At 46.2% G+C, this 23,593-nt stretch overlaps 1 protein-coding gene across 1 annotated transcript in view; it reads left to right on the top strand.

Annotated features, from left to right (window-relative positions):
- The window catches only part of LOC103773425 (glutamate receptor-interacting protein 2-like), a 59,447-nt gene that overhangs the window by 13,850 nt on the left and 22,004 nt on the right, over nt 1-23,593 (top strand). The window contains exons 7-14 of the mRNA XM_008940794.1: nt 2,108-2,255; nt 2,972-3,141; nt 7,111-7,236; nt 8,127-8,279; nt 8,505-8,691; nt 14,101-14,246; nt 14,920-15,000; nt 23,352-23,418. Of these exons, the coding sequence (XP_008939042.1) occupies nt 2,108-2,255; nt 2,972-3,141; nt 7,111-7,236; nt 8,127-8,279; nt 8,505-8,691; nt 14,101-14,246; nt 14,920-15,000; nt 23,352-23,418 (1,078 nt within the window). The remainder of the gene's footprint in view (nt 1-2,107; nt 2,256-2,971; nt 3,142-7,110; nt 7,237-8,126; nt 8,280-8,504; nt 8,692-14,100; nt 14,247-14,919; nt 15,001-23,351; nt 23,419-23,593) is intronic.

Here is a 23,593-nt window from a genome sequence, read left to right as displayed (position 1 = left end):
TTTCCCTAGATTAATTAATAGAGGCTTGGCTGGTATTTCCTCAACAAATGCCTCTATAAAATGGAATTGGAGCAATTCTCATCTATGCCACTGGAGATGGGAATTAAAAGGGGTGGTGGGGTGGCCCATGCTGTGTGTGGTGGGAGGAGGGACCGTGGGCCTGAGGCAGAGCTGTGATTTTCTGCAGTCTTATTGATCACGTAGGTCCTGGCATGGGATTAGGTACCTAAAGCTCTTTCTTCTTAACATAATGCTGAGACCTCCCTGGAAGGCACTTGGCAAAGCCGAGAAGCTTGGATGCTGGGTAGAGCAGAGAGGAGCAGGTATTTTCATTGCAAAGAAAGGTCTGCCTATCCAGCAAGCATCTCCTTCCCTTCAGCTGGAGGAGTATGAGTCTGTGTCCCTCTACAGAGTGTTTGTGCTCGACACACAGGTTGCAAAGCCGACATATAGCTGGTGTTTGCTTTTGGAAGAGATCCTCAGTCTCTTGGTGTTTCCTTTGCTAACGAAGTTTTGAGTGCACCTTCTGCAGGCTTTAGCTGGATGCTTTGTCCTTCTCATCTTTTGATTGACCTGGGACTGTGCTTTTTGCTAGATCCTGCAGATCTCCTCAGTGGTCCTTTTCAACGGAGAATGAACAGTGTTTTATTTGAAGCCTGCATGACCTTTAACATGGCTCATTCTTCCTCCTCCCTCCTTTGGGAAAAGAGCACTGTGAGTAGACCAGAGCCTGCATGATCCCCAGGAGAAATTTCTAAGGGAAAATTATGTCTCCAGAGACTCAACTTCAACAAATACCAGGAAGGACCCCTCTGTGCATTAGCTTCCAAGATCTGCATTAATGCTCCTATTTATCAGAGAGCAAGAATGAGCCATGCATCAAGTTTTGGAACCAAGTAACATCAGCGTTTTTAGTGGAGCATAGCTTTGGAAGAGAAAAGCCTTACTATGAATAATTCAGGACTGAGGAGGTATCAGGCTCTCAGAGGGCTCTGCTGGCCCTTCCTTCAAAGCGGATGGCTGGATTTCCATGAGGTGGTTTGGGGACTGGGGGGAGAGTGTGTGTGTCAAACTGCACATGGGGTGCCAGCTGTGGGATGCCTGGTGGTGTTAACTGTTGGTGAATCCAGCCTCTTTATGATAGCTTTAGGTAATCTGGAAGCAAATGTGTGTAATAAATGTGGAGGGAATTTCTGTCTAATCAGCCAGAGACACAGGCTTTCTTTTTGCTCCCCCTTCCTTAGGAGAGATGAATAGGTACAGTGCAGGCTTATCCTAACAGGTGCAATTTCGCAGGAGTCTCACTGTCTCACTTAGAGCATCTATTAAGCTTATTGCAGAGCTGCAGCTTTTAAACACGAGTTACCCCTGCACTGTCTGATGGGAGGGAGGAGGCTTTTGTAAGCATGTGGGCACGTAGTGCTGTCTCTGCTCCCACTGTCACTATGAAGGAGCTGAAATGAGCAGTTGAGATGATACATTTGAAGCTGATGCTGAAGCACACGGGATTTGACTGACTTGTGTGCTCCTCATCAGCTACAAGACTTGTGAGTCCTTCCGAAAGCGAGCTCCTATTTCTTTGTGTCTTTTTTTGTTTGGGAAGAAGCCTAGAACAGTCCCACCTTTCCAAGCATCCTTTTTTTGTGCTTCTAATACTGTTGATGTGACTGCTTCGCAGCCTTTGAGCAACCTCTTCCTCAATCTTGCATTTGACCCCAGGAAAAGAGTCGGGGAGGTTGTTTCCAGGAGTGAATCATTGTTGTATTTTTTCATTTCATTGCCATATATGTTTTGTGAAGAAGCAATTTGGCTTCTTCAGTTCACTTCTTTGTTAAGTTGCCATGTGACACAGATTGTAGGATGTCCAAACTCCAGGTTTACTGACATACATGGCAAGTCAGCACTATTGGCCAACCCCCTGCATTTAGGTTGGATGAGGCCTTGAGCATCCTGGTCTAGTTGATGGGCATCCCTGCCCATGGCAGGGAGGTTGGATTAGGTGATCTTTAGGGTCCCTTCCAACCTAAGCCATTCTGTGATTCTTCTATGATTTAGAAATAGGAAAAGCTGTATGAGAAGTGTCTTCAGATGCTCTCTTGTTTTGCAGATACTGTAGCAAATGCTTCAGGTCCTTTACTAGTTGAAATAGCAAAGACTCCAGGGTCTACACTAGGAATCACGCTGACGACAACCACACACCGGAACAAGCAGGTCATTGTCATTGACAAGATCAAGCCAGCCAGCGTGGTGGACAGGTATGGATCTGAACGTGCTGCTCCTACCTTTGCTTTCCTTTCTCCACTGCTTTTTTTTATCCTTTTTTTAGTTATATACCGTTCTTCCCTGCCTTGCCTTGGAATGGCCATGCCCACAAGTTCTTAGCACTAAGTGTGCTAAATATATCTGACCCCACACCAGTGGACGCCCCTCAGTAGGAATGAACGTAACTCAGTGCATGTGAAAGCTGATCTCTGTTTTAAAAGCCTCAGACCTGACTGCCCTGGAGCTGTGGAATGGCAAAACCCTATTCTGGAAACTTCTAGCTAGAGCCTTTTCCTGGTGGACAAGTCAGCTGGTCACCCTTTACATGGGGATGCAGAAAGACAGGCTGGTATGCAGCCCTGGCTGTGGTTAGTTGTGCTGCTGAGCTGAGCTGGCTCGTAGGTCTTAACTGCACTTCTGGGTGAGCCCTCAGGCATCCAGACTAGCTGGGAGTGGGCACTATTAAAAACTTAAAAGATCTTTCCCAAGCCATCAGCAGCACTGACTCAAGCATGAACCATCTTAGTTGGTATTTTGGGCAGTGCTTGAACCTAAGGTTCAAATTGGAAGTGAGAAAATAAGATATGAAAAAATTTCACATAAATTCACACAGTAATTCACTGTTGGATTTTGTTATATGTCTACTCCTGACTGGAAGGACGTGAATTTTGGCCATGTGTATAATTGCCTCTTGCTGTTTTCTTTGCAGATGTGGCGCATTGCACGTTGGTGACCATATTCTCTCCATTGATGGCACGAGTACAGAGCACTGCTCCTTACTAGAGGCAACTCAGCTCTTAGCTGCCACTTCAGAGAATGTCAAGCTAGAGATATTACCTGTTCACCAGAGCAGGTTGCCTTTGAAGCCTCCAGAAACAGGTGTGTCCTCTGTGCAAATGCTGTTGGTCACCCTCTAAACTCAATTGAGGTCCCTTCTGGGGTTGTTGCTGCTTTTGAGTGCTGGCAATAGACTCCAAAGAGAGACATCTGTGGAGGGGGAAAAAAAAAAAAGTTTTGATGAAATGCATGTGATTAGATGATGTTCTTCAATTATATGAATAGGAAGAAAAGGTAACATCTGTGCTACAGTGAGGAAACTAGAGCTGGGAGTCCCAGGGTTTTGCAGCACCAAGTGCTGTGCAGGCTGCTTCCTTAGTACCTCAGCTAAGAGACTTTGATGGAAAGGGAGAAAAGCAACCTTGGTGCTTGGTATTTTCAACCTCAGTTTTCATTTGGCAGTGCCCTGTAAGGCTTTGTAAAGGACGTGTCAGTAGCTAGGTGGGGTCCTGCTGGACCTCCTGAGGAAACAAAGCTGTAATGTTCGTCTTCTAGACCAGCCTGTTTGAATGGCAGCTGTGTCTGGACAGCCAGGGGTAGAGTGAATGCATTGGAGGCTGCTGCTTTCCACCATCCCCACCAAAGAAATACTGGGGAAGAAAATTCTGGATCCAGTGAAGTCAAACTCCAGGTGCCTGTAAATATCATTAGGATGATGGTGAGCATCCTTGTTGTGCCACTTTAGTTTCTCCTTCCACGGGAGAACATGGCTCAGGCTCTCACATGAAGTTCATTGTAACCATAGTCTCATCACTAGCAGATCTGTTAAAACTCTTTGCTTGCAGTTTTGTTATGGTCCATACGGGTGGTCTTGTAATTCAGGTCTTTAAGGCATGACTGTTCAGTACCAGCTCCTTTTGCAACCATTTTCAATCACTTGTGTCTCAGGGATATGCATTTTAATAATAGTGGTGCATGGCAGCTCTGGACACAGCTCTTCTTTCCACTCTTTTCTAGGGTGGTCTGGGGAAAGGAAGAAAATACCCGCATTGTCTTCTTTAACATGATGCAGTGAAACCTAAAATATCATGACATCTCTATGCCTAGAAATAAATTTCTTCCATGTCCAGTCCAATTTCTGCAGAATTAAAGCAGTTTAACAAAGGCGATGGATGATTTGACCTTTGTGGCCAGGAAAACATGGAAAGCTATAATCCTTTTTCAATGGCAGTTAAAATGAACTGTTTTCCTCCTTCTATTAGTGCCCTAGTCCTAATCTTTCAGAATGTATGCATTTAGCAGCAGCTCAGGAGAAGGAGGATCTGTGGAAGAACAGCTTGGTGTGTTCAGAGCCTTTTTACCCAAATCTCCATGCATTAGATCCGTGTGCTGTGGCAGAAGTACAGAACACAAACGAGGGGGAATAATTGCAAAACATGAATATGAAAAATAAGCTATGTAACAGTTGCTTCCACATCTGATTGACCTCTTTAACATGTGAGGGGTCATGGGGAAGGATGCTGTTCATCCATATAGCTGTTAAGGAGCAGAGGTGTGTGGTTGGAGACCAGTGCTTGGGCTTGAACCTTCACCGCTGCTGATAGGGGTAGTGGGGACAGGAAGGAGAGCACTTTGGGCAAGAGAAGCAGCTCACAAAGCAATGCTCCTCGTGGTGTAACCAGCCACGACACCGTGCAGCCCATGATGAGCAGCTGAGGAACTGCCCCAAAGCTGACAAACTGTATTTGGACCCGGGAGAGATGCTGCCTTCTGCCTCAGATGCCAAATGCCAACTCCACAGGCTGCTTTTTCTGAGTTTAGGGAAGCAAACAGGGGTAGTAAGGAAAAATGGAGCATGTAAAAGCAAACTGTCATGGTTGGCAGGAAAGTAAAGCCCATGGAAAGCAGCTGAGGAGAGGAGACCATACAGCCATATATCCCTGTTCTGTGTTTGCATTGCTGTGTGTGCCTGCACAGGGCTTGTCATTATGTTGTTTAAAGTGGCTTCTGGTGCAATCAAAATCTAGTTACTGAGAAGCTGGGGAGGGTTCTAAAGCTGCAGCAACCATGCAAAAATATGGTCTGATGCTGAAGCACAGGATTTGTCAAACTGAGTTGGCTTTCTCTGTGGCTCTGGGGGCATTTGGAGAGTTTGTGGGAGGATTACACCCTGCTCTCAAGACCAGCGGGAGCAGATGGTGCCCAGGAGCGGTGCTAGGGTGGATGGATGGGTCTTCTCAGGCAGGGATGATGTGGAAAAGCCTGGGGAAGGCTGTTGTAGCTGTTTATCATAGAATTGTCCAAAGTCTCATCTCTTCCCCAATGCATCGACATCTGACTTTCAAAGGCACTTTTTTTCTATTGCCAGATATGAGCTAAGAATTCATAGGGGGAGGTTTAATTGCTATAAATGGATTAAATTATTTTGTATCTATGTCCATAGGCTCTCTCCCTCATGTTCAAAGTGTCTAATTTTGTTAAGAGCTTCCCTTTTTGTCTAGATAGAGCTACAGTTATTAGTTTGACTTTTGTTTCTAAAAGCTGCCTGGCTCTGAGTTTACTTTTAGAAAAACAATAAATAGAAGAAAATATTCTCTAAAAATAGAAACTGCAGAGATGGAACTGTATTTTTTTCAAAACTGGCTTGACTAAGTGCTAAACCCAGTAAGCGTTTAGCAGTGACTAAATATAATCACTGTATTGGTTGGAAAACCTGACCTAAAGGATTTGATGCTTTCGATGCATGTGCAGAAAATGGATTTTCACTGGAAAAGGCACTAACAGATGACCTTTAGATGAGATCTCTGGGTTTACTCACTAGATAAACTGAGACCCTGTCCTAGATTTGCACCCTCAGAAAGCTCCAGTAGTACCAGCCCTGGCAGAGTTTCTGCCTACCTGAAGGACACAGAGCCTGGAGGAGACCTTATCCTGGGAAAGAGGTTGCGAGGTTAAGAGCTCTGGGGTAACTCCTGGCTGCTGTGAAGCTCCACTGTGGGATGCCATTTATGCTTAGCTGAATAAAACAGATGTTTGCAGTCTTGCTCATTAGCCAGCAATTCCACTCAGAAGAAAATAGATGTAGACAACATGGCACAGAGATTTGGGAGAGAAAACTCGTTGTTGGGCAAGGAAAACTGAACGGACCCTGTGTTGCCCAGGGGCAAAAGGAGCATCAGTGTGAGCAGTTGAAGGACCTGTGCCTGGGGGGGCATTGAGGCACTTCAGAGGAGAGTTGTGGCATCATGACTTGATGTCTCCAAGCCACAGTTCCTGGAACAAGGGATTTCCAGATGATGGGTGCCACACTGCAACAGATTTCTGCCAACATTTGTGTGGCTGGGGTTAGGGTTGAAGCTAAAGCAGTTGTGTGCCCTTGAACAGAGTCTGGCATGTTTATGCCATGTTTTAATTCACTGTTTGCCACAGTGTTGGCATCTTTTCCTGTGTCAGTGGCCTTCTGTAGTTGCCTCGAGGTAGCAGTGTATAAAATCCCTTTTGTTCTGGTGAGCTGGAAGCAGCCCTCTACTATTCCTCTTTTTCATCCCTACATGCATTCCTGGCCAAGAGCAGCCTCTAAGCAACCAAACCTTGGAGCTAAGCAAAGTGTCCTTGGCATGTGCAGAAGGTGTTGAGCCTTGTCCCCAGGAGGGCAGCTCCAGCAGCAAGGTGGGAAACTCCTCAAGGAGGTTTCCCTGGTGCTGTCAGATAGTGCTGATGGCCTCTTCAGGAAGGCTGTGGCCAGAGGGAGCTCCTGCACGTCCCACAACGGACTGCAAACGGTAGTGACATCTGTGTGCTGCCAGCGTGGCGTAGTCAGGCCCTTGGCTCAGGGGTGGAGTTTTTTTGTGGGGAGGGGGTGGGTTTCTGCCATGTTGCATCAAGTGTCATGAGGTTATGTGGGGATGCGATTTTGCTGCTGGTGCTTGACACACTGTGGTTGGATCCTGACTTGTTCAGAAACAGTGTGAGGCTCTCTTCTACAATCTCCTAGCTTATGCTTCTTACCTTTTCTTTTTCTCACTTCTTCTGCCTGCCTGTGGTGATTTCTACTCCCCTGGGTGCTATCAGTCAAGGTGCAGAAGAGTGACCACCACCACTGCTGGGACCCTTGTGTCAACTACTGCCACACCCACCACCCTGGGCACTGCAAGACACCCACTTGGAACCAGACATCTGGACAGGATTACTGCAAATGTAAGCTCAGTGCATGGTGTTACCCTCATCCCTGCACATGTGCGTTCGTATTGTGCTCCTCCATTTCTGTAACACCCAGCTCTGTAGCCTGGCTTGTTACTGGTTTCCTCTGTGGTCACCTGGGTCTGTTTCCACAGGTCCAGTGCTGAGGTACAGAATCAGTATCTGCAGCCCAGCACACGCAGATCTGGTAACTGCAAAAAGAGCAGTAGCCATGCTCCCATCCTCTAACCCCACACCACAGGGACTGGTTTCATACAGGAAAAGTGAGTTGCTGTGGGACAAGGAGGGCATCTCTGGTAATGTGTAAGAACATGACACCACAACTTATCCAGCTCAACTCTGGTGCCACACAGAATGTTAGCAGCAGGTTTATGGCTGCTTCAGAATCTGTAAACCTACCTCTTGCAGGAAGCAAGCTCTCTGCAGCTCCAGGTTTCTTGTCGTCTGGCAGTAAGGCAAAGAGGAGGAAACATTGTGCTGTATCCAAACTGTGGGAAGCAAGCAGGGCAGCCCGGTTGCCCAGCAGCTCAAGTTCAAGCTGTGGTTTCTCTTTGTGTTTATTTAAGGTTCATTAGTGCCCTCGTGCCAACCTGCTCTTGACTGCCCTGCACTCATGATGCATTTCTCACCCGATGGCCTGGATGCTGCAGCAACAGGCAGCCCAGTCACTGCACACCAGCAAGCGATGTCCATCTAGAGTCCAGGTCCACTCTCAACAGCTCTCCTAGAGCTGCAAGCGTAGAACAAAGTTCTCACTTCATCTTGAGCCCTGAAGCTGGGAAGAGAGAACTAGTCTGAACCCATTAGGTGTTTGATGAACACCTCTTAGGTAAACCCACTCTTGTAGTTGTCTGTGCACATCCTTAACACGCTCTGTATTTCCCCAGCTCTGGTGGCTGCCAACTTCTCATCCCCCACCATGAACACACAGGGCTTCCCCTGCCAGAACTCGAACACGCTACCTCGCAGCTCCCACCCCATGAGCCCCCGCACAACCATGCTGAGGAGGAGGCAGAAGAAGAAGGAGCACAAGAGCTCACGTAAGAGTGGCTGTGGGCTGAGGCTGGGCTGGACGGGGCGTGCATCCTTGCCTGGCTGTCCTTGTGATTGTTGACTGTTAGCTGGGGCAGGAGCATTCATTTCAGTAAAAACAGTGTCTCCCTCGCCTTGGTCACTGTCCCCACCACTGCCAGACTGAGGGCTGTGCCCAGATATGCTATGCTGACTGTGGCTACCCTGACTTTCTGCCTCTCTCTTCCTCTCAGTGTCATTGGCCTCCAGCACAGTCGGTCCTGGCGGGCAGATAGTCCACACGGAGACGACAGAGGTGGTGCTCCGGGGAGACCCTTTGAATGGCTTCGGACTTCAGCTCCAGGGAGGCATCTTTGCTACAGAAACCCTGTCCTCCCCACCCCTCGTCCGTTTTATTGAGCCCGACAGCCCGGCAGAGAGGTTAGAGACCTTGCCCTTGGATGCTGATGGTGCTGCTGCTGAACATTTCATGGTTTGGTTTGTTTTCTCTCCTCAGAGGCTCATTTAGATATTTACTATCATCCTTGTAATATCTCCCATTCTTCACTGGGCATGGTTTACTGTCACTGCCATTTCTGCACTCGCTGACTGACCGTGGCCTCCCTCGCATCCCAGGTGAACATCTTGGCACCAGGCTGTGACTCTTCTGGGAGGAGGAGGAAGGGAGTGTGTGTCTGTGTGAGAGCACCATTCCCCCTTTTTTTTTTTTTTCCCCTTTTTTTCTTTTCTCTTTTAAAGATAAAGATTTTGTCTGGGTGCAGAAAGGGGAAGGATCTAAACAAATTGGCCCTGCAAAGTGTTTTCTGCTTAGTTTTGTCATAGCAGAGAGCAGCTATGTAAACTGTCCCTAAAGCCAAGCTTTTGAACTGCAGAGGAGGGCTCTGGTTGAGGAGTGGGTAGTTGCTGCACCTAAGCACTCTTGCTTTTGGCTTCATAATGCTGGAAGAAGAGAATGGAGGAGCAGCATTAACTGCTACATGCCACCCCTTGGGGACACTGGGAGTAGTGACTCAGGTGGTCAAGCCTCGGCTCAGGAGCTTGGGTTAAACTTTTCCCAGTACCCTGCCTGGCTGGATTTAAAGTCTGCTTGAGTGTCTGCGTACCCTCTAGCAAGGCTTTTTCTACTAAAGGGGCCAGGTCCCAGCATGGCTTGCGTCCTTGTAGGGTGGAAGGGAGAGTTGGTTTAGCTAGGCAGATGAGATAGAGAGAGGTGAATGAGTTGGTACTTGTGGCCCCATGCTGATTTCTGTTCACTGGTGGTCTGCCCTACCTAGGGGTGCTGGAGATGATGCAATGGTATGGCAGTGCTCAATGCTTGCTGTAGAACCTTTCTTAGGAGGAATCTCCAAGGGCCTTATCAGCATGTGTGGATGGTTTGATGTCCTCAAGGCAGCCCAGGAAAGCAGCACACGGGAGCTATATGGCAGAGAAAGTCCCTGCAAAAGGAACTGGAGGTCCTTGCTGTGCAGAGCCTGTGGTAGCTTCTCTGGACAGCTGAGCAGAGTGCCTGGGGACAAGGGGCTGCCACAGGAAAAAGAGTCGACCTGAGTGACACAGGCTAAGAGAGATTTCAAAAGCCTTTTATGCCTTTTGTTTGATTGTTTGTTTCCAAACAGGGCTTAAAAAGGGAAGTGATAGTGCTTTGGGGTTTTTATCCTCTATTACCAGGGTGAATTTGGCTGGCATTGCAAAGCACCAAACTCCTTTTATAAGCCAGGCAGCAGCAGAGCCTGCTGTCCCAGGGGAGGAGGGAGATGGCTTCGCCTGGTCCCCCTGCCAAGGCTGGAGCCGAAGCCGAGGCCCGCCGGGCCTGGCTCTGCCGTGCCACACGCTGCTCTCACTCGGGGCTGCCCGCCGGCAGGAGCTCTCCTGGCTGCCACCTTCTGCCCTCGGGTGAGGGGAGCAATCCTGCCCCTGTCTGCAGCCTGGAGCCGATGTGGGGATTAAAGCTCTGCGGCGTTTCTACCTTTCCTAGGCCGTGCTGGTGTTCCTAGCTGGCAGGAAGACGCTGTCTTCCCTCCCCATCAAGTGATAAGTGCACTGGGTTCCCAGTGGGGTGAAAAAGGCAGGCTTATGTTTTCATAAACATGTTTTGTATGTTGTTTTTCCAAAAGAGAGGTGGGGATACAGGCTTAGCAGCCTGGCTCTGCCCTGCATGCTCACACCCTCCTGTGCCAGAGCTGTGAAGCTCAATGTGCTGTTGCACAAGCACACAACCCACGGTCACTTTGTCCGTCCGGCTTGCCGTGGAGGAGCTGCCTCTCAGGTGTCCAGTGAGTCTAAGTACTGCTGGGAGGGAGGATGGCATCACCCTCTTCTCAGGGAGGCTGGGCTGCCTCACATGTGCTACCTGCTTTGGATTGGCTTGTAGCAGGCACTGTGAAGCAAAAGCTCTCACCTGCCTGACTTGTGATTTGTTTTGCAGCCAATAGCATCTAACAGACTTCCCTCCCCACCTGTTGTTTTGTTTCCTGGGTGCAAGATGAAGCCTTTGGGGTCCCAACTGAGACAGTGATTCAGCCCCTTTTATCAGAAGGGAGAGTGGAATAGGAAGATGCCTGACATCCCCTCTTGGCTGCCTTGAAGCACGTAGCTTTTGTGTTCTTCCTCCCAGAGCTGTCACTGACAGTGGAGGAAGAGTATCTGACTTCTCCATCCCACTATCCAAAATCAATGCTTCCTGCCACGTTATGCGTTTTCTAGCTCTGCTCAAAGACAGTTGTTTGATCACTGTGTTTCTGGCTTTGGAGTATGAATAATTTGCAAAAGGAAAGTTTTAACAGGTAGGTGAAGCTGTCAGCAAAGCTTTGATCTTTTGGGGGCTAGGATCCACTCAGCCACCAATGGGCTCACACAAATGTGCATATCCAAGCTGTGCAGGCCAGTTCAGGAGTGTGTAAGGGCACGGTGGATTGGTTTCTGCAGCTCCTGCTGCTCGCCCACAGCTAGAGAGTCCATGCAGGTACTGATGGTGCTGGGTGAGATCTTCGGTGCATATATTGCCCGAGGCTTGAATGTGTGCTGCTCTGTTTCTAGCAAGACACTTCTGATGCTCCATTGCTGTCTTTGAGCCTGAGGAATGAGTCATGGCAAAATGTAAATCTCTGCAACCCCAGGGAGATATTCCCATCATGGACTCCAACACAGCCTTAGGGCTAGGTCTTTCACTCTGGGGGATGCCTCTGCTCTTGCTTTTTCTGATTTTAAAGAAATTCTTCTCCCATAATCTCAAAGCACTTTGTGAGCTCTGATGCTAGACTGCACACTTCTGAGACTAACGCCTTCTCTTTAGGGAAGTCATCCAAATGGTCTGTGTAGGGTCCCACAGCAGAGCCAAGGAGAGGTCTACAGGAGCTTTGGCTCCATGGGCCCTGCTCCTAATGCAAGGGTACATGACAGCTGCAAACTGATCTCTCTGCAATTGTTCTGAAGGGTTAATAAGGCATGTCAGGTCTCCTTGCGCTCGTGGAGGGAGCCAAAAGGTTGTGGCTTCACTCCACAAACTTTTATAAACCTGCAAGACCAGGATTTAAACAACCCTGATTGAATAAGGTTGGTAGTAAAATAAACATACTTCTGGCCTAACAGAGCTATTGGCTATAAAACACCTAGACAAATCCACTTTGAGTGAAGAAACACAAGGAACAGTTGTTTTGTGAGAAGGCAGCTCTGGTGGAAAGGTGGCAGTTGTTTGCTTTGATGCTGTGTAAAAGTATCCTGTGATCTCCCAGATGTAGCAGCTGAAAGGGTGGTGCCAAAACTGATCGTGTCCTTCTGTGACCTTGAAATGACAGTGATATCTGTGTGATGCAGATGTTGAACTCTCCTTTCTGAAAGGTGTGTTGTGGCCATAGCAAGAGAGCTTCTTGCACTGGAGGAAGCATCTCTGTTGTATTCTTTCCCATCTTCATATTTATAAGCTGGTATTTCCAAGCTCATCTATGTGGCTACATAGCCACAAATCCAGTAAAGGACTGTAATTAAACTTGATGTAATTTATTCTCAAGGGTGGTTTTGTTTATACACCATGGAGTTGTCTGTCCTAATCCAAGTCTCCTTGGACAAACAGTTCTGAATTTACATCTCATAAAATAGGCAGCGTTTTCCTATGGATGGCATGAACTCAGCAGCATAAATATACTGCAAGTTTAATACCTTCCTACCAGGAAAATGACCTCCCTAGGCACTCTCCAAATTTCCTCATAGCTCAGCTTTTGATGGGCCACCAGCAAAGACTGTTGTACTTGTGCATTTTTCTTGAGTGTGGATGTGTATATTTTTTCTTGTTAACCTGGCCTTTCATTTACACCCTGTTGTTTGGAGGTGAATGATACAGCCCGTGTCTGTTGCCTTTGATGCTATCTTTGTGTGCCTGGAAGCTGTGGTACCAGGTTTTCACAGAATCCTAGATGAATCATGTGTGAGTGATGAAGAGTGACTGGAAGGGTTAGTAAAAAAACCATCTTTCTTCTGTGGAGTATCAGTGGAATCTGACATCAAGAAAGGAGCGGGTGAAGGACGTGTTTGATCATTAAACAGGAGGGGCATAAAGATTCTCTGGAGAAGGCTCAAAACAGGTTAGCTGATGCTTCTGGGAAATCTTTGTGGTAAAATAACTCTAAACGTTGAGGTCAACCTTAGACTTGTTCCCATCATCTTCAACCTATTTTGGAGACCACTCTGCAGCTTATGTTAATGATGGATGAAGAATGGATTCCTGAGCTCTGCTCAAGTGGACAGCCTTATAGACATATGATGAGTGGAAACTCTGAAAAGATGTGGTTACAGCAAACAGCCAATGAAGGGTATGGAGGAGAAGGAAGATGAGCAATGGCCTATGGCTAGTCACAGGGAACATTACACTCTTGATTTTGTAGAGCCATGGGCAGGTTCAGATTAGTTGTGGGAGATAACCTGGAGAATTCTCTTGCTGGTGTTGCAGTATAGTAAAAAAAACAAAGAGAGGGAAGATGGATAGTGAGTGCAGTGGTTCACGAGTGACAAAAACCTGGCTTATAAATACAGAGGGGTCCCGAGAGGCAAACCGTGCTGTAGCAGTATCTCCAGCATCGCTTTGCCATCATTGTTTTCCTTCCAGAGTAAAAAAACCTGCTGATGGCTGTTCTTGGAGAAAGTGGGTCTGAACCAAAAACCCCAAGGGGCCTGTTGTAGTTACGCTGACGAGTTATCGCGTCAGAATAATATTGGTCTTTCAAAGCAGTTAAACAGTATCAATGTACATTTGGCTTCCTGAAATGCAATTACAAGGGGTAAATGATTATCCAATTTGCTGAGACATTTCAGTGAGTTCACTGGATTGTAGCCTCGGTATTAGCCCTGTATTAAGCCGAGGAATCTGTGCAATTTTCAGTGCCATTAGTTTGGGTTTCAGATGGTGCAGGCACATAGAAAAAGCTGTGTACCATTAGATAGCGTAGGACACATGTCCTTGCATTTATCACTCTCAACTCTTGGCCATGATGTTGACTTTTAGGAAGGTGAGGATTAATTTTTTTTTTTATCCTGTAGGTTGCAGGAAATGTGACCAAAAATGTTTTTTTAGGAAGAAAGTATGTCTGAGCCTAAGTAAGTCACAAAGGTTTGCTGCCTAGTGACCTTCCAAGGGCTCTCAGCACTGAGATGGGCATTGCAGAATGAGTTATCTTCTCTTCAGGGCCCCTTGTGCAGGATTTGTCACTACTCTGTGTGTCTTGCAGCAGCTTTGCCTGGCAAAAGTAACTTATGGCTGGTTGCGCGGGTGTTTTCTCCTTTCCCTGTTTTCCCTGCTTCCTTGTTCCCTTTCCCCTCCTTTCCCAATGTGCACTGCAGGTGTGGGCTGCTACAAGTGGGAGACAGAGTCCTTGCTATCAACGGCATTGCGACGGAGGACGGGACGATGGAGGAAGCTAACCAGCTCCTGCGAGACGCAGCCCTCACCAACAAAGTGCTGCTCGAGATTGAATTTGACGTCGCAGGTATGTTCCCAGAGGAATTACTGCTCCTCACCACAGCAGGACTCGCACAGGGCCCTTCCTAACCCACAGGAGGAAGTATAGTCACGCAAATATATGAAGTTTTTGCTAGAGCTCAGAGGGACGAGCCAGAAGACCCTGTGAGGACCTTTTCCATTTCTCATTGTTCTCTAATGTGCACTAAGATGGAGGGTCCTTCTTCAGATACTTTCATAAACGCCTTGTGCTCACCACTTGGCAGAGATATGAGCCTCAGGAGTAGACAAAGAGCCACCTGCACTTTAAGTGTATGCCCATGAATATGAATAGTATTTATATTAATTTATAGCCTTGAAGCAAGGAGGGAATCAATGCTATTGGCTGGGGCTAAAGTGGAGCTTTGTATGAAAAAAAAAAAAGTTTTTTTTTCTTTTTACCTTGACAGAGCTGCCTCAGTCTTGAAATACAGCATGATGTGAACACTTCACTTGATGTTCAGAGTGTGTATTTTTAACGAGAATACAAATTTTAACCTAAAGTCCATGGGGCCTCAGATAATAAAGTTGGTCCTTGTTTGGACCAATAAATAGCTGAGTTTTATGGGCATATTTATCTTGGTTCCAAAGAAACCATTCATGCAACTGAAAACTCTTCTTTTTTCTCCTGTCTTCTTTTTTTTCTGTTTTTGGTTTTATAGAGTCTGTCATACCCAGCAGCGGTACTTTCCATGTTAAATTGCCCAAGAAAAGAGGTGTAGAGCTCGGAATTACAATCAGCTGTGAGTATTGCTCAGGCTTGTACTAGCAGTTGCAAGAGCTACTGCTTTCCAACCTGGCCCATCAGAGGGGTCAAACAGAAAGAGATAAGATTCCTTGGGTTTCCTGGTAGCACTTGCAGTGCTTGTGATTTTTCCCAAATTGAATTAGATGTGTGGTTCTTGCCTCCGTGAGCTGGTGGCTGCAGAGAAAAGCATCTGCATGAAGGGCTGGGGCGAAGGATGCTTCTCAACTGATGAGCTGGTCTGTGTTGTACTGTAATATTGTATTATGTTATTAGTAATCTTATTTTTATTTCCATGCTCACAGTTGTCTGGTCTCATGGGACCCTTGCAGAGAGAGGTGGAGGGAGGAAAGTGGGTGTGAGGTGAGCCCAGAGCTTGAAGGAAGAGAAGGGGAAACTGCCAAGAGGAGAAGGAGGAGGAAAAGGATGAAGAGGGTGGTGGGCTTTAGCTGGGGTGGAGGAAAGCACTTCAGGGACAGGAGGGTGCTGGGCAGGTTTTGCTGAGAGTTATTGTTTTGACTAACCCCAGCCACAGAGGAAGAGATCCACATGCCAGAACCTGGTGGGCTCTGAGAAAATGAGATATAGACCTTTTTCTTTCTTTTCTGTATTCACTGGTTACCTCATTAATTATCTTTGTTTCTCTTCTGGAAAAAGAAACAAAGATAATTAATTTGAAGGTCTTCATTTGAAGACCTTTTGGTCTCTTTAGAGAGGATGCTGTAAAGGGATGATATAGGCAGATCCATCACCAGTTTCTGGTTAACGTGGGGTCTGGTTATACCTTGCATCAGTGGATTTTTCCTTTACGGCAAATGTGAGCAAGGTCTCGTGTCACTCATCCCTCTTTCACTGCTGAGTAAACCCAGTTGAGTCATCTCAGATTTGCCATGTCCAGAGGCTGCCACCACCTCTCAGCTGAAACAAAGCAGGCTGTGAGACTGCAGTAATGGGATCTTGTGTCTAGCTCTCGGGAGCGTGGACCCAGCTGTGCCTGGGGAATGGAGCAGCTAGGTACACTTTAAAACTACAGTTCATTAAAAGAGATAAGCTATTTGCAATTACCTCTTGGCATTTGCAGCATTACTTAGTGAGTTAATTGGAGGTGTTCTGATCTAAGTAGGGTGATTCTCAGGAGTCACCTGAACATCAACAAAAGGATGGCTTTGCACCCTATGTTATTTCTTCTCCCTCTTCCCATCTTCCTCAGTTTGTGCCATGAGAATAAACCTGAGAAATAACAGCACAGTATTTAACATTTGACTTGGTACCAATTACTGTCTGAAGACATCAAAATGCTTTCTGAAAGCAGCAGGGTACCTGTAATGACATTTCAGTGGCAGGGGAGCAGGGGATGGTGCAGAGTTTACCCTGCGCTGGGCTCCTGACCTGCTGCCCTACCACTGCCTTGCCATTGCAATCTCAGGTAGCAACCTAGGATGATGATTCTGGTAGCAAAAAACTTCTGGCTTGAGTATGGCCAGGGTTTCACCCCATTTAAGCTTCAAAGCTTAGATTATGTCTGAGGCTGGAGAGCAGAACGAACTTGGGAGTTGCCAGCAAGAATATTAGTTTTTATTTGTGGAGTCTCACTTGAATGGGATCTGCTTCAGATGTACATTTACACTTCAAACAGGTTTTTATGTTGAAAATATTTTCATTTGAAATTTGTTTAAAAAATTCATTTCACACACTTTTTGAAATCACCATTGAATAAAAAGAAACTGGCTCCTGGGTTTTAAATAGCTAGATACCCATTATTCAACTACAAAGCGGTTTTTTCACAATATAACTGATTTGATCTTTTTGATTGTTGAACACGTTTGCAGGACATTATTTAAGTAATGCATATGCATAAACTTAAGATATATTTCAGTCCTTTGCTGAGTCAAAGCCAAAATTATATTTACAAATGGAGGAAAAGACAACCATCCAGCAGAAGAGGTGGCAGGGATGAGATGCTAGTTGAATCTTAATTCTGTTTTCATATATTAGGCTGTATAAGCCAGTGTCCACATAAGCCTTAGCAAATTAAATCATCATTTTGTCACTCTGCCTTTGACCAGGCAGATAAATATACCAGTTTCAAACATTAAAACCAAAGCAAGCAGCCTTATGGTAAGCACCTCCTGCAGAGACATGATGTGCATGCAGGAGTGTGATGCAAGCATCAAGAGAGAAGAGGTAAAAAATAACTCTTCTCTGTTTTGCTCAGTTTCTTCCAGTTCTGCTAATTTGGATGCTCAGATAGATCTAGAAACAGCTTTTACAGCTTTCCTTCTGACAAGGAAAAGCCTATAAACACTGTCTTAAAGTAGGGAACTTGATTTATTGGCCTCCCACATTGGATTCCTGTTCCCTACTCTGTAAAGCCAGGGCAGGTTAAATAGATGACAAGCTGGAGGGGTCCACTGAAGACCCCCCTGCACTGTTGTGGCCAAAGAAGTGGGTTTGTTCATGAGCTTTGTGGTCCAGCTATACTGTAGATGAAAGATGAGTTGCTTTCATTGAGTTTTAGCTCTTGGCTTCAGCACGCTGATCTGTAGTTAATTCCTCTGCCTAGAAAGATTTGCTTCAGCCTTCTTAAATGAGCAGAAGGTGTTGCAACCTCATCACAGGAGCACTGCAGAAATAAAAGCAATCAAGTTTTTGTTGCGCTGTGGCTCTCAGAGCTAATTGGGAGATGGGCTAAATAAAAGGGGAAAGAGCAGGATTGTTGATTGATGTGTTGGAAGAATTCATGTAATGGATCTGGCTGTAGGAGGAGCCATAAATCTGCTGGAAAGCCTCATAAAAGGGTAAAAACCTGGGAGGTTTTTGTATGAGGAGGGCAGGCTCTGCTGGTCTGGGGTGAACATGCAGTGAGGGTCTGTGTTTGCTCCTGGTGAGGGGTGGATGTTTGCTGGGGGCATTTCTTCTTCGCTGAGGTCTCGGGGTTTTCCAGAAAGGGAAGTCTTGTGCTGGGTGAGCCCGGGTTGTGGTCTGTGCACACAAAGGGTTTTTTTTCCCCCCTGCTCAAACACAGTATGGCAAAGGGATGCAGCAGATCAACACATGATGCAAATCTATGCATATAGCCTCGTTTCCCCTTCCGTTCCTCGAAGGATGAAGAAGAAATCCAAGGAGTGAGTCTCTCATTGATTGTGCTTTATATTTCTGCGGCACCTTCGTGCCCTCAAGCTTCATTTCAGTCTTCTACATTTGCTAAATGAAAATGAGCAAAGCAAAACACTGAAGCTACCTCCTGTGCACCACTTCCATGCACTTCATTCAGTGGTGACGGGACAAGAAGCCAGGAAAATTGCCCTTGTTTTCTCCCTACTGGAGTGCCTCAGTTTCTGTCCCAGAGAGAAGGCTGCGTTTGTGAAGCAGCTGTGCTGATGGAAGAGCAGAGTGTTCCCTCCTTTCTGCTCTGTGTGGTTCAAAGAGCTGTGTGGGCTGTGGAGCTCAGCTGTGTGCAGGGACCTCTGAGGTGCTCAATGGTGGGGATGCAAAGCTGTCCAAACTAAGATTTTTGACACAGGGATGTGAAGATTGGGCTCTTGTTAGCCTGGACTACCCATCTCCATTAGAAGAACACATGCCTTAAGAGCTCTGGCCTTGCTGGCTGCATTCAGTTCTAATAATACAGTTATGCCTCTTTAGGTTTTCTGTAAATCTCTCACAAATTAAAATCTCCAACAGCAAGAAGCTAATAGTCATGTATCCTTGTATGTTCAATACCTGACCTCTTAAAATAAGATATGGATTTTTTATTAGCCTTGGGAAAATGATAGTTGATTACACAAAAGATTGCTTTTTGTGGGTTGGTTTGGGTTTTTTTTTTGTCTGTCTCAAATATCCTTTTGAAGGGCTAGTTGTGGAATTCACTGCAGGGTACAGGGAACAGTGTTGGTGTTGCTGTTCAAACAGATATTGAAATTACTTTTCATTTTAGATATGCATTAATGCTTTATATAGCATGTTTACCAAATTGCCTTTATATATCTTAACAAATCAATTCCTGTGCCCTTGGTGTGAAGTACTGCAGATAAGGAGTAGGTAGTATATCTGCTTGTGGGTGATAAAACCGGAATTCGGGTAGATAGATAACTTTGATTAAGTCCCTTAAGCAGTGTAATCACTGTCCTAGGGAGAAGATGGATCTGTGAGCCGAGCAAATCTGGCTTTGCTGGTGCTGGATTAACCTGGGACCTGCCAGCAGCCCAGCAGAGTGTGGCTGCAAGCGACAGCGTGCCCAGCAGCTCAGCTCCTGTCCTACCCCTCGCTAACACTGCAGCTTCCACTGAGGTCTGCAGCTCATTCACCCCAGTGCTTTTACCAAAGTGGGATATTCTGTCCTGGTTTTGCTAACTGGAGACTTTGAAAGGAAATAGATCTGTGGTGGGGCAACCATCCTCCCAGAGGCACTGATAATTTATGCACCTGCTGCTAAAGCTAATAAATAGCAGTGGAAAATGTTGGTTGATTTTCAGTGCTGCTTTTGGTAATTGATTCTGATTTGCTTTTATTCCTTTTCTCCTTCCTTATGTATCCCACAATTATTTGGTTCCTGATTTTGTTTGTTTTTTCCCATTTATAAATGCTTGCTTTCTTAAATATATTCTTGTGGCCCTATTGCAATTTCTTTAATTACATGCTGGCAGAGTGCTGCTTTGACTTGGTCAATAACCAAGGGCATTCATAACGGCTTGGTGCGTGTGAGATATGTGCTCGTGCTCCTTGGAGGGGAATAATTTAGCAATACAAGTCATTATGCATTCTATTAAAAACACAAACTGGACATGTGTTTCTGGCCTTGTCATCCATCACAGAGTAAACACTGAGCGAGCCAGAGTCCCAGCAGATGTGGTGAGAGACTGAAAGCAATTTATAAAAAGTAAATAACAGTATTGATCAATTCACCTTTTTATCACTGCCCTGTCACCACTGCCAAGCAGTGTTTTCATTTTGAGTTTCTCCCCCACCCCATGCTTCTACCTTCACCAGCTGTTGATTTATGGGGCTTTCTCTGGACCACTGGAGCAGATTTAAACTATCTTTTGTGCTGGTAAACCTGCCAAAAATAGAAATGTATCTGAAAAAGAACCTACTTCCACCTGAAGTGGCTGGCAGATGGAGGCCACAGGCAGAGCTCCTGCCAAGAGAGAGCATGGGCTTCTGCACACCAGCTTCTGCCTCTGTGCCTCGATCCAGCTCTTCCCTTGACTCCCTTTGCTGCCATCTCCATTTCACAAATGGGAGGGCAATACCTGGAGGCAAGACTGGACATCCAAACCATGTCTTCCTGCAGCAGAGAGAATTACCAAGGCAATGTCCTTTGAAGGGAAATAACCACATTGACAGCAGAAACAAATGGCTGAAGAGGCTTTACTCCTCTGTGCAAGTGTCTTAACTCCAAAGACCACAGCCGTAATAAAATAATAATGGTGTTTAAGGGTTGGTTTTTTTTTAATTGCAGGCAAATTGGAAATAGTTTTTCTAAAATCTCACCAGGGATCTATGTATCTGTTGCTTCTGACCTAGACTGAGCCACCACTTCAGTGAAATTGCAGCTCTCTTGCCTGTGGACAGGCAGCTGTTACACAGGGGAACGTTGTCACTCCGCGTGAGCAGCCCAGGACTGCTACAGACGTGTCCCAGGGTGACTGGAGTGGTTGGGGGCAGCCTCATCCCCCCTGATGGGTGGAAAGCCCAGTTGTGTGCCTTGCTGGGGCACTGGGAAGGGCTTTGGGATGCCAAAGGTCAATTAATGGAGTTTAGCAGTTAAAAACCACTGGTTTTTAGAACAAACAGCAAACAGCAAGTGACTGCTCTGTGCTTTGAGATTTCTCTATCTTACTTAGCTTTGTATCTTATGCCTCTTAAGAGGGAATGATTATTCATTTGGTCTAACCTAACCTTCATATTTGTGGATGCTGACTAATAATGATGGTTTTAGAAAGCCTTTCCATTTTCTACTAAGTAATTACTTAAAACAGAGGGCTGCCATTTATTAAAATCTGGGTACTCTGATGGTAGGGGCAGTTGTATGCAGCAGTACATAGCTCTTCCATTTGAATGAAGTCTCAGGAAAATTTGTTTGGAAAGCACAACTTAAAAAAAAGCTGCAAATAAAATCCAGATTTTTTTTTTCCCTAAAACTTGCTTTGTTTCCTAATGGACAAAGCACTTAGTTTGTCACCCTTCTTTCTGATGCAGGAGGCTTGGGCTACGTTCAGTGGTGGCACCTATTGCAGAGCTGCAGAGGGATGAGGTCTTGCTCTCTGCTCGGAGACCTTGGGCAGGATCTCACCATGTGTTGCAGGCCTTGTAAGGCAGATGCTGAGATAAAACACCATTTCTGTGGTGCTTGATGCATGTGATTGTCTATATTTGCCTTTTTTTTCCTTCTTTCTCTTATTTTTTGTTCTTTTGAGTGTTCACAGTCTCCAAACACATTGTTCCAACTATGACTGGATCAGGTTTAGAGATGGCCAGCCCCAACCCAGGGGCTCCAGGACTGTGGAGTTCCTCCCTAACCCCTTTCTGTCACACTGCCTGTGCTTTGAAACTAGTAAACAAACCTTATGGTGAAAAGTGTGTTCGTTACCATGGCTCATTTTGACAGAACCAGGCTAGGGAGCGATTAAGCAGGCGGTGATGCCAGCCTGGTCCAGGGCTCAGGGTGTGCCAACAGCACCTTCCCTCACCGCCGCGTTGTGCACCCCTCTCAGCAGCAAGTGCACCTCCTGCACTGAAAAAGAGAACAGCAATAGTAGTAAGAGGGTGCTGCATCTCTGTCCCCGTGCTGTTAGTCCATGATGCGTGGCCTTCTCAACCATAGGGGGGATTTCTGCATTGATTTTAGCTGCTGCACCACATCTTGCCCTCTCACTGCTCAGCTTTGCCTGCTGTGTGTCAGTCTGTCTGCTGCCGTGGACACGTTGAATATAGACATGAGCCACTGATGAATCTCCACAACCCATATGCTTCTCTTCAACTCACAGCCATGAGCTGAACATGGGTGTCCAGACCAAAACCATCTGGTACCATGCTCCAGTAAGACATGGGGAAAATAATTCCTCCAGGCTCTTTATCATTCAGCAGACACATTGCCATAACTATTAAAAAATCAACCAGGGTCTGCTCTTCGCTGACCTAACTGTTATGCTCAGCCCTGCTACAACAGAGACTGGCTGTGGTTTTGCTTTGTTCAGTACGGCAGGTTTAGTTATATCTGGGAGAGGGTATCCTTAAAGGTGTCAGGTTAGCACATATGTTCTTAAATCTCATGAATGAATGTAAACAACAGAAAAAAATGGAGCAGAGAGGTTGGTAAGAGGAACCACTTATTTATGTCTGGCTTTCTGGACTGCTCTTTAACTGCTGTTCAAGCAGATGGACCTGTGTGGTTGATGCCGCATGCCTCACAAATATTTAAATCCCTGGCCTGCACCTGATATGTTCAGATGCTTTATTCCCACGCAGTTTTTGCTGGGAAGCTCTGTCAGCTTTAAATGAGATGATGCAATTCCTATAGCAAGGGAGGAGGGAGGGATGTGGGGTGAAACGGATGCTCTTGGCATATGTTGGCTGTGTGGATGGCAGAGCGGTCAGGAGAGGTTTGACTCATAAATCTCTCCCAGATCTCTCAAGAGAGCAGCAGGCCTTGCAGGCAAATTTGAAAATGCAAATGCTCCCAGAGAGTTTACATCTCTTTTGGGCTGAAAGTTATTAGGGCTGGGCAGGAGAGAAGAGCTGGAAACCACCTCTTCCAACTCCAGCACTGAGACCAGCTAAGGTAACTCTGGTTATACGATGAAGTGGCCTGGGGAGCTGAACCAGATAGAAAACAGAGTTTTATCTATTTTTCCTGGATTGTTTTCTACCTGGAAAATTTCCCAGCTCACCCTATTTCAAGAACAGAGAAGTGTTTATATTGCCCACAGCACTGAGCTAGGTCGTCCCTAGGCAGCACTGCTGATGTCTGACTACTGCAACAGCTACTGGCTCTCCTCCTGTCTTGTGTCAGAGATGTGGGTGAGCGGGTGTTCAGTGGTGCTGGCATCAGGCAGTCCCACCTCTTGCTGCTGGATGCTGCATGTCCTCCCCTTCAGGAAGAGTGTGAAGGAAGAAACTAGCTAACTTGGGCAAAGGGCAATCAACAAACTTTTATGGGGATTTACTTATCTTTTTTTTTTTTTTTTCCTTTTCTTCTGGTGTGTCTCCCAAAGTTCAAGTGTGAAGCATCATTTTGTCAAAGGAATATAAGTTCCCTTTCCTTACAACTCCTTCTCCCCATTAACCATCCCCATACTAGATGGCAGACTCAATACCAAGCTTTGTACCCACATGTCTCTTTTGCAGCTGCAAGCAGAAAGCCTGGGGAGCCTTTGATCATTTCTGACATCAAGAAGGGGAGTGTAGCACATAGGTGAGTACAGAGTTTCCCGTCTGCCAACCCATGACAAAATGCCCAGCCCAGCAATGAGAGGTAGATTGAAGCCCAAGCAGTAGCACTTGGGTCTGGATTTTGCCATTATCCAAGGAAATCTGAACCCTAGAGGTTGGTCTTAGAGCACAGTAGAGTTTACAATAAAAACTGTCTG

The sequence above is a fragment of the Merops nubicus genome, unplaced genomic scaffold (genome assembly GCF_000691845.1).
Source record: "Merops nubicus isolate BGI_N331 unplaced genomic scaffold, ASM69184v1 scaffold5945, whole genome shotgun sequence".
Taxonomy (NCBI): Eukaryota; Metazoa; Chordata; class Aves; order Coraciiformes; family Meropidae; genus Merops; species Merops nubicus.
This window is presented reverse-complemented; position numbering and strand designations above follow the sequence as displayed.